This window comes from Triticum dicoccoides, chromosome 2B (assembly GCF_002162155.2).
Source record: "Triticum dicoccoides isolate Atlit2015 ecotype Zavitan chromosome 2B, WEW_v2.0, whole genome shotgun sequence".
Taxonomy (NCBI): domain Eukaryota; kingdom Viridiplantae; phylum Streptophyta; class Magnoliopsida; order Poales; family Poaceae; genus Triticum; species Triticum dicoccoides.
The window spans coordinates 767,393,306-767,414,302 of record NC_041383.1 but is presented as its reverse complement, the minus strand read 5'-3'; the positions used below and the strand labels follow the sequence as shown (position 1 = coordinate 767,414,302).

Sequence of the window (20,997 nt, the reverse complement as noted above, 5' to 3'; positions counted from 1 at the left end):
AACGTTTACAATGTGTAGTATCGTAAAATACCAGCAAACGAAAAAAAAATGGAAACACAAAATTAAATGAAAAAGAAATCATAAAACTAAAAAACCCCAAACCTTATAGTACCTGTTGGTCTTACCAACCGGTACTAAAGGGCTCCAGGCCCCCGGAGCTGGCTCGTGCCACGTGGTTGCCCTTTAGCACCGGTTCGTGCTGAACCGGTACTAGGGGGGGGGGCTTTAGTGACCACACTTTAGTACCGGTTACGGAACCGGCACTAAAGGGCCTTACGAACCGGTGCTATTGCCCGGTTCTGCACTAGTGGATCTCAGCTTTACAATCATACTTTGGATGTTAAACAAAAATTACAATACACATTTGTGAACAAATTAGGGACATCAAAATACACTCACGAATTTCTAACTGAACTTTACAATATGAAAATATCTACAAGCTGTATTTAATTACCAATATATATATGAGCAAGTTTATCATGGTTGCAGTTAAGTTCGTGTGCTCGGCCGATGATCTATGTACTAGTAGTACTGTATTAGTCGATAAATTTATGTTTAATCAATGTGCCAGTAGTATTGCAGCTAGGCTTCTTTTGATGAGTGACATTAATACTCCACTAATCCATAGTACTATGAGTGCACTAAACAATATACTAGCGTAATAAAAAGAAGAACTAACTGCACTACACCATACTGCAGGATGGGTGAGTAGTTTTAACTAGGAACATGCCTCATTTACTACCGCCCAGGTCACGAATGTTAATTGCACTGATGGGTAGCCTGCCACCCTGCACCCTGATCATAAACACACCAGTCTTTCTGCATTAAATTCAGTTATAGTTGGCCCATGTCTACTTTATTAACGTTGTGCATTCACTAACTTATCCATGTATATTGCCGCAGTATCCAATCAATCGCTATATTAAGTACGAATCGTCTAGCAGCAATCATCGGGATAATATCCTCGTGTGCCACCATATCCCAAAAATTCGCGTCCGACTTTGACACACTAAAGATTTGAATGTCTTTTTCTTGTAAAGATGTGTTTGTAAACCCTTGAGATATTTGATATATAACATTAGTCCTTTCGCGACAAGAAATAAAAGCTTTGTCAAGCGTGATGTCCATATCTAAAACAGGGGGCTCTCGGTCTAGTCGGGATCGGGACGGGTAGTTGCAATCCAAAACAGAATGTACAGCGTGGCAAGCGCTGTCAGCAATTCAAATACTGGAATATGATGATATGATATTCAGAATGTGGAGTACTTCATCTTGTATAATTATAGTATTGTAAATATTTATTTTTAAAACTATATGCTCACACAAATTTTATATGCCAAGTAAAAATAAATGGAGGGGTACTTGCTACATTTAACCGACTAACTCGAGCAACTGAGACTTGAACTCGGCCATTTGCCCTGGTTCGAGCAGCGAGACCGACACCTGCACGCCCTGGCCGTCCCTGGCGCGCATCAGCGCCACCTGTCCGTCGCGGATCATCCTGGTGTTCTCCGTCCGCATCGGCTTGCCCCACCCGAAGTCCGCCAGCTCGTAGGCCCGGAAGCTCGACGAGCCCGACACGTTCATCAGCCGTTCCATGGCGACAGTGAACGCCGGTGCCAGGAAATCGCACCCGGCCATCGGGTCCTCCGTCTTCTTGCGGACCTCCTCCTGGACCCCCCGCGCCGCCGCCGCCAGGGCGTGCTCGTCGCGGAGCTCGCGCGCGGGGATGCTCGCGATGCATCCGGTGAGGCACGCGCCCAAGTATCCCGCGTCGACGGGAGGGTCGAGGCGGTGCCGGGCATCCGCGAGGAAGCCGACCATCACGACGTCGTCGGAGGCGAACGGCTTGCACCGGGCGAAGCACGTCCAGGCGAGCGCGACGACGGCGATGAAGGTGGACGGGGGGCGAGGCGGGGCGGCGACGGAGGATTCACCGAGACGCACGATGTGCTCCTTGAGGCGCTGGATGCCCCGCGCGTCCACGGTGAACGTCCGGCGCGTCAACCGTCCATGGTCCTCTGAGAGCGGCGCCGGATATGCCGCCTGAAACGCGTTCGATTTTGTCACCTACAGTAGTAGTACGTTTTTGGAACTGGATGAAATATTTCGGGGCTGAGTGAGCATACCTTTGGTAGATTTGGCGCGTACTTTCTCAAGAAGCTCCTGGCCAGCTCTTGGCCACCGGGCAGCTTGACGAGCGAGCGGTCGAAGCACGGTGTCGCGGCCTGCGTCTCGCCCCGGCACGCCGTCGCCCACGCCTCGACGAACGTCCATAGCGACCGCCCGTCGGCGACACCGTGGTGCACCGTCACCCCGAGCGCCACGCCGCCCTTGAAGCGCGTGGCCTGCACGGCCAGCACGGGGGTCGGCAGCTCGCCCATGTCCACCTCCGGCACGAGCCGCTCGAGCACGTGCACGTCCTGCTTCTCGTCGCCGGCGAGGTGGTGGATGTCGGCGTCGGACTCTGCGACGACGAAATTGATGCCGTCTGAGGAGGAGCAGCTGAGGCCGACGTCGCCGGTGTCCTCTAGGTGGACGAGCTTGCCGGCGAGCGGCGCGAAGCTGCGCAGAGTCGCGGTCAGGGAAGACCTGAGGGACTGGAGAATTTCGTTGAAGGGCGGCATGTCTTCGCCCTCATACAGCAGGACGTGCTGCAGCACTGGGACGACGACCCACGACGCCTCCATCGCGGTGAGCTTGATCGGCTCCGGCGGCAGCGCGGCGGTTGCCGGCACGTTGACGTAGCTCGCGTGGATTACTCTCACCGGAGACATGGCACGCCTGAGCAAGCAGTGGCGGCCCCTTCGTGGGTTTTGTGTGGGAATGATATGAGCTGAAAGAGCACGGGTGCACGGCGCCTTGTACTGCCAAGCCAGTGAACGAAAACTAGCACGGCCATGTTCCTGATTGTGGACATGTAATCAATTCTAGATCTATCATTCCAGCCAAAAGAAATATCTAGATCGATGATACCCTACCGACTACTACCGTACAACAACCATGACAGTTCTGCCAAAATGCAAGCGCCTCGCTTTATCTTGAAGCGTTAAATTTCCAGTGGTCAGTTCTGTTAGATTTTATGGGCCTCGTCAACTAAATCTTGTATCTCGGCCGAGTTTAATTTCTGCAACCTTTCAAATTGTATGGTATGTGTGTATTTTTAATCATATACTGCTAGCTAGTTGATATATAGAGCCAACACCTTTTTGTTTTTGTGATCGGGATGAATCAATCCAACATTCTTTTTCTGGAATAACCACTAGCCAAGTTATTGTGATGTACAATACATGTGTCATTTAATATCATTCCTCCTAATAGCATCTCCAGGCCCGCAAAAAAGAAAAAGAAAAATAGCATCTCCGGTTTATTTGGGACTTGATTAAACGGGGTAAAGCCTAAGACCGCGGCATATATTCGAGTCGAAGTGGGTGCATTACTTTGAGCTATATGGAACTATATGAATGACGCTATATTTAATAAACACAACATCACCATCTTTCTGCAGGTCATCTTCCAGGCGTCAGGATGAATCGATACGTCCTCATTACTCAGTCACGAAAGTTAGAGAGCATATGGCCTATGGTTGCAACCGCTGAGACATGGTAGCATGAGATACCTACAACCGGTTTGGATGACGGTCCGATGATAGGATAGGTGTTTAGTCATCTTGATCTATCATCACCGGCAATGGCATTTTATTCCTTTTGTTCGACTTGCTTGGGAACTTGTTTGAACTATGTACTTTGTTGCTACCTAGTTCAATAAAATGGTTGCATGTATCACTGGATCCAGAGGCCATGTGTAATTCTCCTTTTCAAAAAAGTATACTGCTAGTTGAATTGAAGAATCATCAATGTATAAGTGGGCTGTTCTCAGACTCCTCGTAGTATGAGAAAATATAGCAACAACGCGCGCCTCATCGTACTCACTCACTCGATTTCACTTTACTTTGAGAAGCGTCTCAGCGCGACTGCTCGCATAAGTTCACTACTTCCTCGACGCTCATCCGCCTGCTTTCTCTATGGCGGAGAACCACCATGGCCGACGATGCTGCTGCGCATGAGTTTCTGATGAACTCATATGAACTGTTCTCTACTCTCTCTTGACATGTATCTTTGGTCCATATGCACGTGCTAGATGTTCTTAGTCTATCCTCTATAAGACTATAACACGAGTAGGGCGTTTCGGTGCTCAGGCTCATCTGCACCCGGTTAGAAAAAAATCCATACAAAATTAAAAAATTCAAAAAAAATCAACATTTTTTTGTGCAGTAGAAAATTTGATGTGTGAGGCCCGCTCCAAATTTCAAGTCATTTGGACATCTGAGTAGCTCTCAGCAAAAAAGACAAAATCCGGTCAAGATAGTACATGAACAGTAAACATTTTTACAGACCCTCATTTTGTCTCTTTTGCTGAGAGCTCCTCAGATGTCCGAATGATTTCCAAATTGGAGTGGAGCTCACGCATCATATTGTCTACCGCACAAAAAAAATATTGGATTTTTTTAAATTTTTCTAGTATTTGTTTTGATTTTTTTCATCAGCGCGGGTGTGGATGAGCTCGGGTGCAGAGATGGATTTTCGGTATAACACTAAGCTCCCCAGTTTTAAGGAGTCCACATTCAATTGAAGTCTCTAATTAAAATTGGGTCACCCGATTTTGACCACGTCAACAATTTCTCAAAGCTCCATCATTCAATTTTTTTATACTATACACTATACTTCTTAATTTTCAAGGCTTGACAAGTAATCGAGCGGTCGAAGCACGGTGTCGCGGCCTGCGTCTCGCCCCGGCACGCCGTCGCCCACGCCTCGACGAACGTCCATAGCGACCGCCCGTTGGCGACACCGTGGTGCACCGTCACCCCGAGCGCCACGCCGCCCTTGAAGCGCGTGGCCTCGCCCACTAAATCTTGTAGTATATCTCGACTGAGTTTAACGAAATCACTAGTTGAGGAGTACTCGTTGCAAAGATCACTCCAACCTTCCCGGGTTGCGACAAGTGGTGTGTTGCATGTGCGCCACTTGTCGCAACTTGGAATTTTCCTTTTTCCGTAGATCCGTTTATTCAAAACGTTTTATCCCTTAAACCGTGCGTCCAAATGTCGAACCGTCGTTGGATCCCTCGCGTCGACATTTTCAAAACTGGATCTCATGTTGATAGTTTTGACGAACTTTCTTTCACACAAAAAACCGGATGAAATACACCGGATGAAAAAACCGAACCGGGAGCACAGGTTTTTTCCCTTTCCGAAAGAGGCACGGCCGTGCCTCTTACGAAATCACAACCGTGTCTCTCACGGAAGCAAAATCGTGACTCTCGCGGAAGAAAAAGAAAAAGAAAAATAAAACGCGTTTTTTTTCGTTTCCGAGGAGGCACGGCCGTGACACTCGCGAAAGCACAACCGTGCCTCTCCCGGAAGCAAAACCGTGACTCTCGTGAAAGGAAAGAAAACAGAAAACATGTTTTTTTTCATTTCCGAGAGGCATGGTCGTGACTCTCGCGAAAGCACAACCGTGCCTCTCGCGAAAGCAAAACCGTGACTCTCGCAAAGAAAAAAACAGAAAACACATTTTTTTCCGTTTCCGAGAGGCATAGAAAACACGTTTTTTTTTTCGTTTTCAAGAGGCACGGTCGTGACTCTCGCTAAAGCACAACCATGCCTCTCGCGAAAGCAAAACCATGACTCTCGCGAAAGGAAAATAAACAGAAAATGTATTTTTTTCGTTTCCGAGAGGCATGACCATGACTCTCGCGAAAGTAAAACCGTGACTCTCGCGAAAAGAAAAAACGCGTTTTTTAACGCAAAAATTTATTTTTTTGATCGAAAAACTAAGAAAGACCGGTGAAAAACCAACACGTTGAAAACCCCCGAAAAAACCCGTTTAAAAAGCCGAAAACGCATGCGAAAAAATAAAAAGCCAAAATCCATAGGGAGTACCCAGAGCGCGACACATAGCGAATGGCTGAGAGCGCGCGAAGTGGCGCTGATTGTTGTGAAGCTTCCTAAGGAGCGCTCGTTAACTAGTTGCTCTCCGAGTTTACATTATGAAATCTTTCAAATTATAGGGTACATGTTTATTTTCAGTCATATACTGATAGTTGAATAGAAGAATCATCAATATATAAGGTGGGTTGTTCTCCAACTCCTTGTAGTACAAGAAAACAGAGCAACAACGCGCGTCACTTTACTTTGGGGAGCATCTCAGCGCAACTGCTCGCTCAAGTTGACTACATCCTTGACGTCCGCCTGCTTTCTCTATGGTGGACAACCACCATGCATGGCTGACCGATGCTGTTGCACATGAGTTTCTTATGAACTCGTTTGAATTGTTCCCTTCTCTGCCTTGACATGTGTCTTTGGTCCATATGCACGTGCTAGATGTTCTTAGTCTGTCATATGCGATTTGTCATGTTAGTAATCTTGTGATGATGCTAAGCTGAATTAAGCTTAATAAAGAACGGCCTAATTTCCTCACAATAAAAAAACCTTATCCATTCATGCAATTTTGTTGGTTGGTTTTGCTGCTGCTCTGGAACCGGGCCCGTTCAAGGTTGCTCACTTCAAGAGTTGAGATGATAGACCTTCGAGGGTCCCACTTATTCCTAAATAGGACAAAGCATTCTCGATGTCACTTTAATCTTTGTCGGTGTTGTCATTAGAGTGTTCCGTGACAGGCTGATTGATGCATATTTACATACGCGAAATGCCAAAGAACCGCGGGACGCATTTGAATCCAAGTTTGGCACCACCTATGATGTTTGTGAACTGTATGTTGTGGACCAGTCCAATGACTATAGAATGATTGAGAACCGTTCCATGGTTGAACAAGCTCATGAGCTTTAGGACGTGTTTGCTTGCCTGGATTTGACCCGACCAGGCCCGCGCGGGAAGAATCTGGCATGTTTGGTAGCCCGCATACACTGTTCGGCTTGCATCACACGAAGTTTAAAGCACCTCCTAGCAAGGCCCAACTGTTACTGTTGGGGAACGTTGCAGAAAATAAAAAAATTCCTATGGTTTCACCAAAATCCATCTATGAGTTCATCTAAGCAACGAGTGATAGGAGTGCATCTACATACCTTTGTAGATCGAGAGTGGAAGTGTTCAAGAGAACGCGGATGATGGAGTCGTACTCGCCGTGATCCAAATCACCGATGACCAAGTGCCGAACGGACAGCACCTCCGCGTTCAACACATGTACGGAGCGGATGACGTCTCCTCCTTCTTGATCCAGCAAGGGGGAAGGAGAGGTTGATGAAGATCCAGCAGCACGACGGCATGGTGGTGGATGCAGCAGAGTTCCGGCAGGGCTTTGCCAAGCAACTACGGGAGGAGGAGGTGTAGCAAGGGGAGAGGGAGGCGCCAAAACTTCAGGTGCCGCTGCCCTCCCTCCCCCCTCCTTTATACAGGCCCCCAGGGGGGGCGCCGGCCCTAGAGATGGGATCTCTAGGGGGCGGCGGCCAAGGGGGGTGGAGTGCCCCCCAAGGCAAGTGGAGGCGCCCCCTCCCCTAGGGTTCCCAACCCTAGGCGCAGAGGGGGCCCGGGGGGGCGCACCAGCCCACCAGGGGCTGGTTCCCCTCCCACTTCAGCCCATGGGGCCCTCCGGGATAGGTGGCCCCACCCGGTGGACCCCCGGGACCCTTCCGGTGGTCCCGGTACAATACCGGTGACCCCCGAAACTTTCCCGGTGGCCGAAACTGCACTTCCTATATATAATTCTTTACCTCCAGACCATTCCGAAACTCCTCGTGACGTCCGGGATCTCATCCGGGACTCCAAACAACTTTCGGTTTGCTGCATACTCATATTCATACAACCGTAGCGTCACCGAACCTTAAGTGTGTAGACCCTATGGGTTCGGGAGACACGCAGACATGACCGAGACGGCTTTCCGGTCAATAACCAATAGCGGGATCTGGATACCCATGTTAGCTCCCACATGCTCCTCGATGATCTCATCGGATGAACCACAATGTCGAGGATTCAATCAAGGGACATTTACATTTGTGCCCCTAACTCGAACCCACTACTCAGATTTGCCCCTAGTTTTCGGGTATGCTCAGTTTTGCCCCTCCGCCGTTAGTTCCCCTTATAAAAATACCCTTCGGTGCCGTTACCGTTCGGTCAAAGGTCTTTGACCGTCTATGGGGCGTTTATTGGACATATTGCCCCTCCCTCCGTGTGTCACTTACATGTGGGACCCATTCAGAAAAAAATAAAAAGGAAAAACTCTTTCTCTCACCCCTCTCTCCCTCTCACTTACATGTGGGCCCCTCATGGCCTCTCTCTCACCTCCCACCAATCTCCCTCTACCTCACGGCCCCTCTCTCTCTCAACTCCGGCGACCGCCGGCTGCCCAGAGACCGTGCGCTGCCGCCGCTAGCTCCCCGCGCACGGCAGCCCTCCCTCCATCCCTCTCTCCCTCCCTCCCTTCCTCACAACCTCTCCCTCTCTCACCTCTGAAGAGCGCCACCGTCGCCGCTGCCTTCATCTCCTTGTGGCCAACGGCAACCCCAGGCGCCTCCACCTCGCCAGGAAGCTCTTACGAGATGCCCTCATCCTAAAAGCCAACTAATTTGAGGAGAGACGATCAGCGCCGAGTGACACGGCACATCTTCCCCACCTCAACCTCAGACCGCCGCATTCGATTCGATGTTGTTAAAACACATCGGACGATTCCTTCTGCCAGAGGCTAGCTCGAGACAAAGGTGCATGTCCATGAGCACCGCAGGCCAGCTCTCGTCCAGCCCACGCGGTGAATCGGGCAGGGGACACCCATAGACAACACCCAGGACCCCGTCCTCCGCTACGGTTGTCGTCGTTGACCTCCTAGATTTGACCGCCCCAAGCCACCGTGGACCTCCTTGACATCTGTTTCGCCATCGCTGTAAGGTCGCGCCCCTAACGCCCTCTTCCCCCTCTTGATTCTGCGCTTGTAGCTCCCAGCATGAAGCCGGCCGCCATGACCAAACTTAGGTGGTCGCGCGCGCATGTTACCACCAACCGCTTCGGCGCCCAACTCGCTCGGCATGCGTCGCGCAGATACACTGCGTGCCTTGGGCCCTCCTCTCGCGGTCGTCCGGCCACCTACGCTGAGCCGCTGGCGAGCGAGCCGCTCACGGCCAGGCATGCCTCGTCGTGGACCAATTTTGACCTTGGCGGTGGGTCCCATGGCCCACCTGTAAGTGTGTGTGTGAGAGAGGGGTGAGAGAACGGGTTTTTGTTTTGTTTTTTGAGAATGGACCCCACCAGTAAGTGAGACATGGAGTCAGGGGCAAAAATGTCAAGGAGACGGCCATAGAGCGGTCAAACGGCTTTGACTAGACGGAAACGGAGCGGAGGGGCATTTCTATAAGTGGCACTAACGGCGGAGGGGCAAAACTGAGCATACCCAAAAACTAGGGGCAAAACTGAGTAGTGGGTTCGAGTTAGGGGCAGAACTGGAATTGGCCCTTCAATCAACCCCGTATACAATTCGCTTTGTCAATCGGTACGTTGCTTGCCCGAGACACGATCGTCGGTATCCCAATACCTCGTTCAGTCTCGTTACCGGCAAGTCACTTTACTCGTACCGTAATGCATGATCCCGTGACCAGACACTTGGTCACTTTGAGCTCGTTATGATGATGCATTACCGAGTGGGCCCAGAGATACCTCTCCGTTATACGGAGTAACAAATCCCAGTCTCGATCCGTGTCAACCCAACAAACACTTTCGGAGATACCTGTAGTGCACCTTTATAGTCACCCAGTTACGTTGTGACGTTTGGTACACCCAAAGCACTTCTACGGTATCCGGGAGTTACACGATCTCATGGTCTAAGGAACAGATACTTGACATTGAAAAGGCTCTAGCAAAACGAACTACACGATCTTGTGCTATGCTTAGGATTGGGTCTTGTCCATCACATCATTTTCCTAATGATGTGATCCCGTTATCAACGACATCTAATGTCCATAGTCAGGAAACCATGACTATGTATTGATCAACGAACTAGTCAACTAGAGGCTCACTAGGGACATATTATGGTCTATATATTCACACGTGTATTACGATTTCCGGATAATAAAATTATAGCATGAATAAAGATAATTATCATGAACAAGGAAATATAATAATAATCCTTTTATTATTGCCTCTAGGGCATATTTACAACAGTCTCCCACTTGCACTAGAGTCAATAATCTAGTTACATTGTGATGAATCGAACACCCATGGAGTTCTGGTGTTGATCATGTTTTGCTTGCGAAAGAGGTTTAGTCAATGGATCTGCGACATTCAGATCCGTATGTACTTTGCAAATATCTATGTCTCCATCTTGAACATTTTCACGGATGGAGTTGAAACAACGCTTGATGTGTCTGGTCTTCTTGTGAAACCTGGGCTCCTTGGCAAGGGCAATAACTCTAGTGTTGTCACGGAAGAGTTTGATCGGCCCCGACGCATTGTGTATGACTCCTAGGTCGGTGATGAACTCCTTCACCCAAATTGCTTCATGCGCTGCCTCCGAGGCTGCCATGTACTCCGCTTCACATGTAGATCCCGCCACGACGCTTTGCTTGCAGCTGCACCAGCTTACTACTCCACCATTCAACATATACACGTATCCGGTTTGTGACTTAGAGTCATCCAGATCTGTGTCGAAACTAGCGTCGACGTAACCCTTTACGACGAGCTCTTCGTCACCTCTATAAATGAGAAACATGTCCTTTGTCCTTTTCAGGTACTTCAGGATATTCTTGACCGCTGTCCAGTGTTCCTTGCCGGTATTACTTTGGTACCTTCCTACCAAACTTACGGCAAGGTTTACATCAGGTCTGGTACACAGCATGGCATACATAATAGATCCTATGGCTGAAGCATAGGGGATGACACTCATCTCTTCTTTATCTTTTTCCGTGGTCGGGCATTGAGCCGAGCTCAATCTCACACCTTGCAATACAGGCAAGAACCCATTCTTGGACTGATCCATTTTGAACTTCTTCAAAATCTTATCAAGGTATGTGCTTTGTGAAAGACCTATGAGGCGTCTCAATCTATCCCTATAGATATTGATGCCTAATATGTAAGCAGCTTCTCCAAGGTCCTTCATTGAAAAACACTTATTCAAGTAGGCCTTAATGCTGTCCAAAAGTTCTATATCATTTCCCATCAAGAGTATGTCATCTACATATAATATGAGAAATGCTACAGAGCTCCCACTCACTTTCTTGTAAAAGCAGGCTTCTCCATAAGTCTGCATAAACTCAAACGCTTTGATCATTCATCAAAGCTAATGTTCCAACTCCGAGATGCCTGCACCAGCCCATAAATGGATCGCTGGAGCTTGCATACTTTGTTAGCATTCTTAGGATCGACAAAACCCTCCGGCTGCATCATATATAGTTCTTCCTTAAGATGCCCGTTAAGGAATGCCGTTTTGATGTCCATATGCCATATCTCATAATCATAGTATGCGGCAATTGCTAACATGATTCGGACGGACTTCAGCTTCGCTACGGGAGAGAAAGTCTCATCGTAGTCAACCCCTTGAACTTGCCGATAACCCTTAGCGACAAGTCGAGCTTTGTAGATAGTAATATTACCATCCGCGTCCGTCTTCTTCTTAAAGATCCATTTGTTTTCTATCGCTCGTTGATCATCGGGCAAGTCTGTCAAAGTCCATACTTTGTTTTCATACATGGATTCTATCTCGGGTTGCATGGCTTCAAGTCATTTGTTGGAATCTGGGCCCGCCATCGCTTCTTCATAGTTCGAAGGTTCACCGTTGTCTAACAACATGATTTCCAGGATAGGGTTGCCATACCACTCTGGTGTGGAACGTGTCCTTGTGAACCTACGAAGTTCAGTAGCAACTTGATCCGAAGTACCTTGATCATTATCATTAATTTCCTCTCCAGTTGGTGTAGGCACCACAGGAACATTTTCCTGAGCTGCACTACTTTCCGGTTCAAGAGGTAGTACTTCATCGAGTTCTACTTTCCTCCCACTGAGAGAAACTCTTTTTCCAGAAAGGATCCATTCTTGGCAACAAAGATCTTGCCCTCGGATCTTAAGTAGAAGGTATACCCAATGGTTTCCTTAGGGTATCCTACGAAGACACATTTTTCCCACTTGGGTTCGAGCTTTTCAGGTTGAAGTTTCTTGACATAAGCATCGCATCCCCAAACTTTTAGAAATGACAGCTTAGGTTTCTTCCCAAACCATAATTCATACGGTGTCGTCTCTACGGATTTAGAGGGTGCCCTATTTAAAGTGAATGTAGCTGTCTCTAGAGCGTATCCCCAAAATGATAGCGGTAAATCGGTAAGAGACATCATAGATCGCACCATATCCAATAGAGTGCGATTACGATGTTCGGACACACCGTTACACTGAGGTGTTTCAGGCGGCGTGAGTTGTGAAACGATTCCACATTTCCTTAAGTGCGTACAAAATTCGTGACTTAAATATTCTCCTCCACGATCTGATCGTAGGAACTTTATCTTTCGGTCACGTTGATTCTTTACCTCATTCTGAAATTCCTTGAACTTTTCAAAGGTCTCAGACTTGTGTTTCATCAAGTATACATACCCATATCTACTCAAGTCATCAGTGAGAGTGAGAACATAACGATATCCTCCGCGAGCCTCAACGCTCATTGGATTGCACACATCGGTATGTATAATTTCCAATAAGTTGGTTGCTCGCTCCATTGTTCCGGAGAACGGAGTCTTGGTCATTTTGCCCATGAGGCATGGTTCGCATGTGCCAAATGATTCATAATCGAGAGACTCTAAAAGTCCATCAGCATGGAGCTTCTTCATGCGCTTGACACCAATGTGACCAAGGCGGCAGTGCCACAAGTATGTGGGACTATCGTTATCAACTTTACATCTTTTGGTATTCACACTATGAATATGTGTAACATTACGTTCGAGATTCATTAAGAATAAACCATTGACCATCGGGGCATGACCATAAAACGTATCTCTCATATAAATAGAACAACCATTATTCTCGGATTTAAATGAGTAGCCATCTCGTATCAAACGAGATCCAGATACAATGTTCATGATCAACTTGGCACTAAATAACAATTATTGAGGTTTAAAACTAATCCCGTAGGTAAATGTAGAGGTAGCGTGCCGACGGCGATCACATCGACCTTGGAACCATTCCCGACGTGCATCGTCACCTCGTCCTTCGCCAGTCTCCGCTTATTCCGCAGCTCCTGCTGTGAGTTACAAATATGAGCAACGGCACCGGTATCAAATACCCAGGAGTTACTACGAGTACTGGTAAGGTACACATCAATTACATGTATATCAAATATACCTTTAGTGTTGCCGGCCTTCTTGCCCTCTAAGTATTTGGGGCAGTTCCGCTTCCAGTGACCATTCCCTTTGCAATAAAAGCACTCAGTCTCAGGCTTGGGTCCATTCTTTGACTTCTTCCCGGCAACTGGCTTACCGGGCGCGGCAACATCCTTGCCGTCCTTCTTGAAGTTCTTCTTGCCCTTGCCCTTCTTGAACTTGGTGGTTTTATTGACCATCAACACTTGATGTTCTTTCTTGATTTCTACCTCTGTCGACTTCAGCATTGAAAATACTTCAGGAATAGTTTTCACCATCCCCTGCATATTGTAGTTCATCACAAAGCTCTTGTAGCTTGGTGGGAGCGACTGAAGGATTCTGCCAATGACCGCCTCGTCCGGGAGGTTAATGTCCAGCTGGGACAGGCGGTTGTGCAACCCAGACATTTTGAGTATGTGCTCACTGACAGAACTATTTTCCTTCATCTTATAACTATAGAACTTGTCGAAGACTTCATATCTCTCGACCCGGGCATGAGCTTGGAAAACCATTTTCAGCTCCTCGAACATCTCATATGCTCTGTGTTGCTCAAAACACTTTTGGAGCCCCGGTTCTAAGCTGTAAAGCATGCCGCACTGACGAGGGAGTAATCATCAACACGTGACTGCCAAGCGTTCATAACGTCTTGGTTTTTTGTGATGGGTGCTTCACCTAGCGGTCCTTCTAGGACATATGCTTTCTTGGCAGGTATGAGGATGATCCTCAGGTTCCGGACCCAGTCTGTATAGTTGCTGCCATCATCTTTCAGCTTGGTTTTCTCTAGGAACACGTTGAAGTTCATGTTGACATGAGCGTTGGCCATTTGATCTACAAGACATATTTGTAAAGGTTTTAGACTAAGTTCATGATAATTAAGTTCATCTAATCAAATTATTTAATGAACTCCCACTCAGATTAGACATCCCTCTAGTCATCTAAGTGTTACATGATCCGAGTCGACTAGGCCGTGTCCGATCATCACGTGAGACGGACTAGTCATCATCGGTGAACATCTCCATGTTGATCGTATCTTCCATACGACTCATGTTCGACCTTTCGGTCTCTGTGTTCCGAGGCCATGTCTGTACATGCTAGGCTTGTCAAGTTAACCCTAAGTGTTTTTGCATGTGTAAAACTGTCTTACACCCATTGTATGTGAACGTAAGAATCTATCACACCCGATCATCACGTGGTGCTTCGAAACGACGAACTTTAGCAACGGCGCACAGTTAGGGGGAACACTTTCTTGAAATTATTATAAGGGATCATCTTATTTACTACCGTCGTTCTAAGTAAACAAGATGCATAAACATAATAAACATCACATGCAATTATATGATAGTGACATGATATGGCCAATATCATATAGCTCCTTTGATCTCCATCTTCGGGGCTCCATGATCATCTTCGTCACCGGCATGACGCCATGATCTCCATCATCATGATCTCCATCATCGTGTCTTCATGAAGTTGTCACGCCAACGACTACTTCTACTTCTATGGCTAACGCGTTTAGCAATAAAGTAAAGTAATTTACATGGCGTTCTTCAATGACACGCAGGTCATACAAAAAATAAAGACAACTCCTATGGCTCCTGCCGGTTGTCATACTCATCGACATGTAAGTCGTGATTCCTATTACAAGAACATGATCTCATACATCGCAATATATCATTCATCATGCATCACAACTTCTGGCCATATCACATCACAAGACAATTGCTGTAAAAACAAGTTAGACGTCCTCTAATTGTTGTTGCATCTTTTACGTGGCTGCAATTGGGTTCTAGGAAGAACATTTTCTTACCTACGAATAACCACAACGTGATTTTGTCAACTTCTATTTACCCTTCATAAGGACCCTTTTCATCGAATCCGCTCCAACTAAAGTGGGAGAGACAGACACCCGCTAGCCACCTTATGCAACTAGTGCATGCCAGTCGGTGGAACCTGTCTCACGTAAGCGTACATGTAAGGTCGGTCCGGGCCGCTTCACACTACAAGAAATCTGTTAATACGTGACGGTACGAATCTGTCACGGGTCGGTGAAACACTGTCATGGGTGCCCGTCCATGACGGACTTAAAATCCGTCATGTATATCGCGTCATAATTTGACATCGTGTCGTCCATGACGATTCTTGGCGGTCATGGATTTTACCCAGGCTTGCTTAACGGACGTGCTTATAACACCGTTAACATATTTGCCACATCATCATTTGACATGGCAGCCCATGTAGTGACCAGCCCAATTAGTTTTTTGGCCCACCAAGTTTTGATTAGGTAATGAGTGGTGACCCATATAGTAATCAGCCCAATTAAATTTTTGGCCCAGTAAATTATGGTCAATCCAAGGCCCACCAATATCTGATCTCATATCCTTCAAAAAAAATCTGTCATCTCATTTCTCCTCTTGGTTCATGGAAATTTTATTAAGCCAATATGTTTTGTCACAACAATATATGCTCATTTCATAAAATAAATGAAATATACACAAATAACCAGGAAATGCACATGTACGTGAGCAAGAAAATCCTAAAAACTAAAAATTACAAGCATCCTGGAGAATACTAAGCTACTCTCCAGCTCCTCGAGCGTCAGCGGTGCTCGCCATACGTCAACCGGGGTTCATCGTCGTTCCTTTGTGGCAAAGGATCCGGCTGTACCGGCCGTTGTCATCGAGGGAGACACCATTTTCGCAACCATCTCGCCTCGAACCATGCTCCTGAACGGCAACTTGTCTCTAACGATGAAGACTCCATGGAGCCCGTATTACCTGCGTGTCGAGAAGCCCTAAGAACGGCTCGGAAAATCAGAAACGAACGGGAAAGGAAAATCAAAAGCAACAGGGTGAGGAGGACGGAGGACCTGGTGGGACATGCGGCTCTCAGCCTGCCGAGGTCGGAGGAAAACCCGACAAGGCGACGGAAGCGGCGCCGGCGATGAAGCAACGGTAACGGGCCTAGTACGGCGCAGCAGCCCAGCGGGATGGGCCCATCAATGGATCGGCGGAGACGCGCTGCCCCTGGCCTTCGCGGCACAACTCCACGCAGTGGATCGAGAGTGAGATCCTGCCTGTGCGATGCGGCGAAACTCGACCAGGCGCATCGTTAGGTGGAGGCTTAAGCAGGACCTCGAGCACGCCCGGAGTCGTTGCGCCAGTCCATCCAGCCTCAGCACGCCCACGAGGAACCAGCTTGCTCCTTGCAGCAAGATGGGCACCATCCGCAGAAACAGCAACGGCGTCGCTTGCACCAGATCCGCCTTCAGGGCCGTCCACGCCTGCGAGACGATGCTATCGTCACGGCGGCAGATGGTAGTGGATGAAGAGGTTGCAACGGCAGCTAACACGGCGGTTGCGGGATGCAGAGGGGAAAATGGCCGTGTGTGGCGAGGTTGTGGAGGCTACCAGCCTTTTCTTTGGTGCAATGGCGGCGGCCATGGATCTGGAGAATGGAGGATGGAGGATCTGGAAGGCCGACCGAGATCCACTTTTCCCGGTGGAAAAGAAGCTGTCATCTCGTGTGTGTGTGTGTGTACGCAAGGAAACACAACAAAGAAGGAAGGTTCCCTTGCCGTTGGATCCCAGGGGGATAGACGGTTTGGATGTGCGATCCGTGTGATGCCTAGCTCAACCAATCACAACTCAGCTTTGCCCCCACACAAGATTGCCACTTTGGCTGCAAACTAAAGTGAGCATCTGTCGGCCGATCCATAATTCAGTTTTTCTTTCAATCAAATAACTAAATAAGGACATGTACAACAGTGTCTAGTCAGCGGTCTGCAATAAAGGAAAAATAAACACGAATTTGAAAAGAATATGAAAACCAATAGTTGGTCATGTAATTGGGCAAAAATATAAACATTTTATAAAACCACCCTGAACATTATTCAAAAGACACTTTGTCCAAACTTTAAATAGTTTTGTATTCCAAAAATACAATGATGATACAATATATTGTGCGTGCTTGTGGTACAGAATGAAGATACATAATTTTTCTTACATTTCCTTTTTGTTGATCCACACAAATTTTCAAAAAAGTTCATGTTTACCTCTTCAAGAAAAAATATAATGAAAATAGAATAAAATTTAAGAAACACAATAATTTTAATTTTTGGAAAATAAATGTTAAAAGAAACACATACTTGTGAAATAAAAGGAAGAAACTTGTAGAGTAGGCATTTACAAAATCGCTTGAAGATAAATAGATAAATAGGTAGTACGTGCACTACTGGGCCAGCCGAAGTGCTTCTGAAAGCAAGTGATATGTAGTCTATATAAGGTTTTGGTTCATTTTTGTACACAGATTGTTTATTGGTTTGCACGGCTGTAACATGGCATGTACGTCTCAGGTTCGAATCTTCTGTTAAGTCAAAAATTTCAAAGTTATCTCTCTCTGTCATATGCTAACATGTGGGCCCTACACTTATATTGTGGGCCATGACGACTGGCTGGGCTCTAGGGAGTCATGTGAATATGTGTGATTATCCGTAATTAACTCCCGTGTGAGTCACAGCCCAGAGGTACGCAGGTTGTTATGTACACTTAAGCTAAAATGATTTGATTCGGGAGGCCAACCTTTTTTCTTTCATTTTTTTATTACCACATCCTTTTTCCTTTTAATTTCCTTTTTAATCACTGCATCCACATCGCCCATACAAGGGGAACACAAGACACATCAGATGCGTCAGCCATGATGGTTCGAACGGTGTACAAGAAAAAAAAGTCTAGGCCCAGCTCCCTAATACGTGACAGTTTCCGTGACGGTTCCTCTCAGGCCGTCATATGTGGGCTACCATTCTGGGGCCTAATTCACCTTGTTGATCCATGACAGTTTCGGTGATGGTTTCCAGGAACGTCATCAGAAATCCGTCATGGATTAACAGATTTCTTGTAGTGTCATCCCACAATACCGCTGAAGCAAAATAAGACTAGTAGCGGCAAGCAAGTTGACAAGATCTACGCCCACAACAGATTTGTGTTCTACTCGTGCAATAGAGAACTACGCATAGACGTAGCTCATGATGCCATTGTTGGGGAACGTTGCAGAAAATAAAAAATTTCCTACGGTTTCACCAAAATCCATCTATGAGTTCATCTAAGCAACGAGTGATAGGAGTGCATCTACATACCTTTGTAGATCGAGAGCGGAAGCGTTCAAGAGAACGGGGATGATGGAGTCGTACTCGCCGTGATCCAAATCACCGATGACCAAGTGCCGAACGGACAGCACCTCCGCGTTCACCACATGTACGGAGCGGATGACGTCTCCTCCTTCTTGATCCAGCAAGGGGGAAGGAGAGGTTGATGAAGATCCAGTAGCACGACGGCGTGGTGGTGGATGCAGCAGAGTTTCGGCAGGGCTTCGCAAAGCAACTACGGGAGGAGGAGGTGTAGCAAGGGGAGAGGGAGGCGCCAAAACTTCAGGTGCCGCTGCCCTCCCTCCCCCCTCCTTTATACAGGCCCCCAGGGGGAGGCCAGCCCTAGAGATGGGATCTCTAGGGGGGGCGGCGGCCATGGGGGGTGGAGTGCCCCCCAAGGCAATGGAGGCGCCCCCTCCCCTAGGGTTCCCAACCCTAGGCATAGAGGAGGGCCCAGGGGGGGCGCACCAGCCCACCAGGGGCTGGTTTCCCTCCCACTTCAGACCATGGGGCCCTCCGGGATAGGTGGCCCCACCCGGTGGACCCCCGGGACCCTTCCGGTGGTCCCGATACAATACCGGTGACCCCCGAAACTTTCCCGGTGACCAAAACTGCACTTCCTATATATAATTCTTTACCTACGGACCATTCCGGAACTCCTCGTGACGTCCAGGATCTCATCCGGGACTCCGAACAACTTTCGGTTTGCTGCATACTCATATTCATACAACCCTAGCGTCACCGAACCTTAAGTGTGTAAACCCTACGGGTTCGGGAGATACGCAGACATGACCGAGACGGCTTTCCGGTCAATAACCAACAGCGGGATATGGATACCCATGTTGGCTCCCACATGCTCCTCGATGATCTCATCGGATGAACCACGATGTCGAGGATTCAATCAACCCCGTATACAATCCCTTTGTCAATCGGTACGTTGCTTGCCCGAGACTCGATCGTCGGTATCCCAATACCTCATTCAGTCTCGTTACCGGCAAGTCACTTTACTCGTACCGTAATGCATGATCCCGTGACCAGACACTTGGTCACTTTGAGCTCTTTATGATGATGCATTACCGAGTGGGCCCAGAGATACCTCTCCATCATACGGAGTGACAAATCCCAGTCTCGATCTGTGTCAACCCAACAGACACTTTGGGAGATACCTGTAGTGCACCTTTATAGTCACCCAGTTACGTTGTGACGTTTGGTACACCCAAAGCACTTCTACGGTATCCGGGAGTTACACGATCTCATGGTCTAAGGAAAAGATACTTGACATTGAAAAAGCTCTAGCAAAACGAACTACATGATCTTGTGCTATGCTTAGGATTGGATCTTGTCCATCACATCATTCTCCTAATGATGTGATCCCGTTATCAACGACATCTAATGTCCATAGTCAGGAAACCATGACTATCTGTTGATCAACGAGCTAGTCAACTAGAGGCTCACTAGGGACATATTATGGTCTATATATTCACACGTGTATTACGATTTCTGGATAATACAATTATAGCATGAATAAAGACAATTATCATGAACAAGGAAATATAATAATAATCCTTTTATTATTGCCTCTAGGGCATATTTCCAACAGTTACGCCCCGAATCGGTAGTTTTTGGAGAGCCAGGCTCGGCCGAAGCATGGGAGGGGAACGCGGCGCTGAGCTCGTGCAACCACGAAGATGGCGTGAGCTTGCGCGCGTCTCTGAAAAAATGGCGAGAGGATGCCGGCTCACCTCCCGCCGATTCGGTCACCCCTATTTTAGCCTCCCTTCTCTCACCACCAAAAGTCCCGCCACCCTTCTCCCCCCTTTCGAGCTTTCCCACCGATGCACATCGGCACCAACAAGCAGGTAAGCGGCGCTCCTTCACCAATGGGCGGTCCACGACGGCGGCGACTCCTGTCCTCAACTTCTTTGACCTTTCCCGCGCCCCCTCGAGCTACAGCCATAGCCTCTATGAGTTTAATCACCCTCTTCTCTCTATTCATTGCAGCTAGATCTGAGAGCATTTGGTCGTAGGGAACAACATGAAGTGGCAGCCATTCATGTCCACGTTCGTACTGAACAAGATCTGTCAGCTAATCTTGCTACGTCTTGAGCTTCTGTTGGTTTTCCTTTAAGAGGAAAGGGTGATGCAGCAATAGTAGCGTAAGTATTTCCCTCAGTTTTTGAGAACCAACGTATCAATCCAGTAGGAGGCTCCTCAAAAGTCCCACGCACCTACACAAACAAACAAAGAACTCGCAACCAACATAATAAAGGGGTTGTCAATCCCTTCACGACCACTTGCAAAAGTAAGATCTGATAGAGATAGTATGATAAGATAAATATATTTTTGGTATTTTATATTATAGATGCAAAAAGTAAAGATGCAAATAAAAGTAGATTGAAAGCAAATATGATAAAAATAGACCCGGGGGCCATAGGTTTCACTAGAGGCTTCTCTCAAGATAGGATAAGTATTACGGTGGGTGAACAAATTACTGTCGAGCAATTGATATAAAAGCG

The 20,997-nt window shown here is 47.5% G+C and overlaps 1 protein-coding gene and 1 long non-coding RNA gene across 2 annotated transcripts; both read right to left on the bottom strand.

Annotated features, from left to right (window-relative positions):
- Positions 1-1,244: 1,244 nt before the first annotated feature.
- On the bottom strand, positions 1,245-2,888 carry LOC119366158 (malonyl-CoA:anthocyanidin 5-O-glucoside-6''-O-malonyltransferase-like). The gene is made up of 2 exons (XM_037631841.1): positions 2,130-2,888; positions 1,245-2,046 (listed from the first exon to the last, which is right to left on the bottom strand). Exons 1-2 carry the CDS (start codon positions 2,775-2,777, stop codon positions 1,372-1,374), a joined length of 1,323 nt encoding a protein of 440 aa, XP_037487738.1. The 5' UTR covers positions 2,778-2,888; the 3' UTR covers positions 1,245-1,371.
- Positions 2,889-15,771: 12,883 nt separating this feature from the next.
- On the bottom strand, positions 15,772-16,884 carry LOC119366159. The gene is made up of 2 exons (XR_005175948.1): positions 16,208-16,884; positions 15,772-16,132 (listed from the first exon to the last, which is right to left on the bottom strand). It is a non-coding gene; the product is annotated as an uncharacterized LOC119366159 (long non-coding RNA).
- Positions 16,885-20,997: the final 4,113 nt, after the last annotated feature.

Coding starts and splice junctions, on each gene's coding strand:
- LOC119366158 (XM_037631841.1), bottom strand. CDS start 2,777: ATGTCTCCGGTGAGAGTAATCCACGCGAGCTACGTCAACGTGCCGGCA. Junction 2,047..2,129: donor ACGCGCCAAATCTACCAAAG/GTATGCTCACTC, acceptor AACGCGTTTCAG/GCGGCATATCCGGCGCCGCT.